Raw genomic sequence first — 4,237 nt, forward strand, 5'->3', positions numbered from 1 at the left:
TTAGTTTGGCTGCAAAGAAGAATTCTATGTACACTGGGGACAACACCAATTCCTGTCAGGCTGCAGAACTGGGCTGACATCAGAACCCGAACATCCTCTGATCAGTGCAAGCAGAGGCATACCTCTAATGATTTGGACTTGATGTGATGCAGTATGAATGGCATGGATAATTCAGACCAATGGAGAGAAACAGAATCAAAAACACTGTTTAAACACCTTCCCTCCTGGACCCCACCATCTTGAGGACTCCTTACCAATTTAACAGCACAATACATATGCTAACAAATTTAAAGTCTTTGTCTAAATTTGTTAGCAGATGCATTGTGCTGTTAAAGCCATATAAAAAAATGACTGCCCTCCCTAGCTGTGTTCTCCTCCTTTAGGGAGCGCAGCGCATCCCCGCCCCTTAGGGGTGGGGCTAGCCCCAACTCTTTCAGGTACCCCATAGCCCCTAAAAATCTCTTTTTGTCTACTCGGAGAGCACCACCCGACTTACACTACTGGTGCAGCAATAAATTCGTTAAAGGCAGCGCACTCCTGTGCCCATACCAGGGCTCTAGCACTTGTCCCAATCTCCCTTCTAGTCTGAAAACCAGCGTTGGGTGGCTGCGGCTGCGCCAGACAACTACTTCCTCCCTCCCCTTTCCTCTACGTTTCTGCCTTTCTTCCCCTTCTCTGCACGCTATTGCTGCCGGGGGCGCGACTTTTCGTTTACACCAATAGGAAACCACATCATCTACATATTGCTGATTTCTTCAAAAGCCCTATTTTGCGGGGCTCAAAATAGGAACCGCGTGGCATTGGGGGCCCCGACATCTGTGTGGGCGTTGTCCAGAGCCGCCAAGAGGGTTGCGTGCCTGGCTTGCAAGTCACCCTCAGCAATAGCGCTCTGCGGCCGGGGTGGGGACCCGCGCTCGGACGGGCTCCCTTAGTGATTTCAGCTCTTTTAGTATTTGTCTAGCAGGTTTCCTGTTCTGCCAGGAAGCCTCTGTGGCTGGTGAATGTCAGAGTTGGGGGTGAGACCAGCTGTGCTCCGGTGCACTTGGCGGGGGGTGTTGCACGATCTCCCGCGGGGGCTTTGCGTCGGGCGGTCCCTGGCTACGAGGGTGTGCCTAAGCAGCCCGGGCTCGGCGGGGTCAGGTGGGGCGCCGTACGCGGCCAATAGTGGGGGCTGCTGCGGGAGGGGGGGATTGCGGGGCGTGTGGCATTGGGCGGCGGCGGGAGTAGGCGTGGGCCGCTGTGCAGAGACGGCCTCTCCGCGGGGCGTAGGAGAGGTGCAGCGGGGACCAATTTCCTCCCCCCGTCTGCGGCGGCGTCTCCTCGCGGTCCCGCCCCCGCAGCCGTGATTCCTCCCAGCCGCTAGACGTCAGGACGCGGGCAGGCTCGCTCTCCTGCTGAGGCAACTTCTCCCGCCTGGCCGAGCCCATGGGCCTGGCTGGGGCCTGCCGCGCCGCCAGGGCGCGGTGATGTGAGCGCCCCTGCCCCATGCCCAGCCTGCAGCGCCCCATGGCTACTCCGGCCCAGCCCCCGCCGGGCTCGCTGGGCGCCGAGCAGGTCAAAGGTGAGGGCGCGGGGGGGCCGGCGGATAGCGGCGTCCCCCTGTTCCCCCTCCCAAACTTCTCTCGGCCCCCAGCGAAATGCGGCAGCAGCGCGGAGTTGCGTCCTGCGCGATACCCAGCGTCTCTCCCATTGCACAGAGGGGAAGCGCCCTCCATGGCCGGCGGAGCGGGAGCACCGCCATCCCTAACCCACTCCCATGGCCAGGTGCGGGCCTGACTCCTCAGCTCCCCTGGCAGAGAGGGCTCCAGCGCCCCTGGAGAGGGGGGCTTGGGCGCCGCGGCGGGCTTTCACTGCTGTGTCTGTCTGTCCCTAGTGGTCCTCGCCGAGGTCATCAAGGCTTTCGGCTCCCCGGAGAATGCCCAGCGCATGGAGGAGGCCCGGGATAACGCCTGCAATGACATGGGCAAGATGCTGCAGTTCCTGCTGCCCGTGGCCACCCAGATCCAGCAGGATGTGATCAAAGCCTATGGCTTCAGTAATGATGGGGAAGGTAGGTTTGCCCTGGTTGGGAGGGCAGGGCAGAGCTGGGCTGTGGCAGGTTTCCCTTTCCTCCCTTTGTGTTTGAGGGTCCCTCCTGGGGCAGGGAGCACACAGCCACGTGGGTCTAGGGGAATGGGCAATGCAAGCAAAATCTCAGTTTAGCTGTTGGTTCTATGCACAGGATTCTCCACCTACAGCTGCAGCTCCTTTGTCTGGCCACAGGATGGTATCCTTGGTAAACCTACCATCTGTGGAATCTTGTCACCAGTTAGATTTGTTCTGAGTTGTTTTCTTTCTCCCCCTTCTCTCTCTTAGGGGTCCTGAAATTTGCCAGACTGATAAAATCTTATGAGTCCCAGGATCCAGAGATTGCAAACATGTCCGGGAAGCTAAAAGCCATGTTCCTGCCTCCAATGACACTGCCCCCACATGGGGCTGGGACAGGGGGTGTGGCTGCCTCCTGAAACTGGAATCCTCTGCTGGCCTTCCTGGTCGAGGTTGCATGACACTCAGTGTGTGAGAGTTTTCGGCTAGCTGTATTCCAGGACTGCTCTCCACCATTATCATCAGTGTGCTGCAACTGGTCAGAAGAGCCACCTGCTTCCTGGAAGCTCTGCAGCAACTGGCTTCTTTGTGCATCTTTGGTTTTTGTGCTTGTGAATAAAAGCTGCTTTGAAAATGTCCCCCTGTGTTTCTGAGTGAGTCTTTGTCCAGTCTGGATCCTAGTGCTGCTTCCTGGGAAAGAGGGCACTCCCCACTGAATGTAAGGCAGAAGGGAGTTCTGATTATCTCCTCCCCTACTGGTAATCCTGTAATCCTTGTGGCTCTGCCTTGAGGAGACCACCTTGCATGAGATAAATTTGAGAAAATCATGATTTCCCCCATACCACACATCTTAGGCCTGGAAGTAGAAGGCTTGAAACCAGTTAACATTGCTAAACATCCAGTCTTACAGGCCCAGCAGGGAGTGCTGTAGGCCGGCACTGAGAGGCAGCAGAGTGAAGGGGGTTCAGAACTGGAACAGCAGCCATGTAGGTGTGGGGCTACACGTATACCTCTCAACCTGCCAAGACCCAAGCATCAGATGCAATGGTTCTGTCTAGTTTAGGAAAATAGGTTGTGTTTAAAAATGTGGTAGCAGAGATGATTTAACTAATGTGTTTACACACTAGGTGTGTTTAACACTGTTAGCGGGATCCTAGGGTTGACCACCACAAGGTAACATGTTTTTAAAGGTGTTAAACTGTGTCTTCTTAAAAGATAGTGTTTAACAATGTATAAGTTAAAAGATGTTGGCTAAAGTATTCTTAAACACAATTTCTTCTTCTAGTCTAGATAGGGCCAATGTGTGACAAAGACCCAAAATGAGGGGCACAATATATTATTGATGCAGGAAATTTAAGAAGCTGCACAATTCTTGAGTGTAAAGGCCTCTATAACTCAGGGTTGGTCTACAGTAGAAAATTAGACTGACCCAGCTACATCGCTCAGGGATGTGAAACCCCTGACTGATGTAGTTAAGCTGACCCAAGTCCCTGTATAGGCAGCACTAGATTGATGGAAGAATTCTTCTGTTACCCTAGGTACCACCTGTCGGGGAGGTGGATTTACTGCAGTAATGGGAGAACCCCTCCCATGGCTGTAGTAAGGGTCCACACTGAAGAGGCTGATAAAAGGGACCTGTGGTGGGAGAAATAGATAGACCTGTAGCATTTAAAGTGTAGACATAGCCTCAGCCTCATGATTCTGCATTTCTGATGTCATTAATTTTCAACAATAAAAGTGAGGGAACACCACATTTGTGGAGAATGTAGGTACTCTGGGATTTGAATGAGGGGCATTTGACTGATGTGACTGCAGGGCAGGAATGAAGGCCAATGGCAGAGCTGTGTGGGAACCCCAGGACTGGAATAGGAGATGAGCTGCAGGACAAGACTGAGGGGCATTGACAGAGCTGTGTGGGGAGCCTAGGACTGGAAGGGCCGGGAGCTGTGGCTCAGGTGGCAGCTTCCAGGTGACCAAGTTTTATTTGCTTTTGCGTTCTCTGTGATTCTATTACCAGTCCTCCAGTGAGGGCGTAGACTTAGTGGGGCGGAGGCAGGGAGAATAGGTAGTTCCTCCCTTGCTCACCTGCCCACCCCCTCCGATTGGGTGTCCCCTCCCCCAGCAGCCTATCTATTTATTAACTTCGGCTCAG

At 54.2% G+C, this 4,237-nt stretch overlaps 1 protein-coding gene and 1 non-coding gene across 5 annotated transcripts; both read left to right on the plus strand.

Moving 5' to 3' along the window:
* Nucleotides 1–911: 911 nt before the first annotated feature.
* On the plus strand, nt 912–2,723 carry C1H12orf57 (chromosome 1 C12orf57 homolog). 4 transcript variants are annotated; one of them, XM_073311883.1, is made up of 3 exons: nt 912–1,016; nt 1,874–2,050; nt 2,356–2,723. In XM_073311883.1, exons 2-3 carry the CDS (start codon nt 1,927–1,929, stop codon nt 2,502–2,504), a joined length of 273 nt encoding a protein of 90 aa, XP_073167984.1. In that variant the 5' UTR covers nt 912–1,016; nt 1,874–1,926; the 3' UTR covers nt 2,505–2,723. The 4 variants fall into 4 exon arrangements, with proteins under 4 accessions (XP_073167984.1, XP_073167994.1, XP_073167975.1 ...); XM_073311893.1 differs by lacking the exon at nt 912–1,016 and adding an exon at nt 1,116–1,140; XM_073311874.1 differs by lacking the exon at nt 912–1,016 and adding an exon at nt 1,302–1,561.
* Nucleotides 930–990, plus strand: LOC140905686 (U7 small nuclear RNA). Its single transcript, XR_012156924.1, has one exon. It is a non-coding gene; the product is annotated as a U7 small nuclear RNA (small nuclear RNA).
* Nucleotides 2,724–4,237: the final 1,514 nt, after the last annotated feature.

The sequence above is a fragment of the Lepidochelys kempii genome, chromosome 1 (genome assembly GCF_965140265.1).
Source record: "Lepidochelys kempii isolate rLepKem1 chromosome 1, rLepKem1.hap2, whole genome shotgun sequence".
NCBI lineage: Eukaryota > Metazoa > Chordata > Testudines > Cheloniidae > Lepidochelys > Lepidochelys kempii.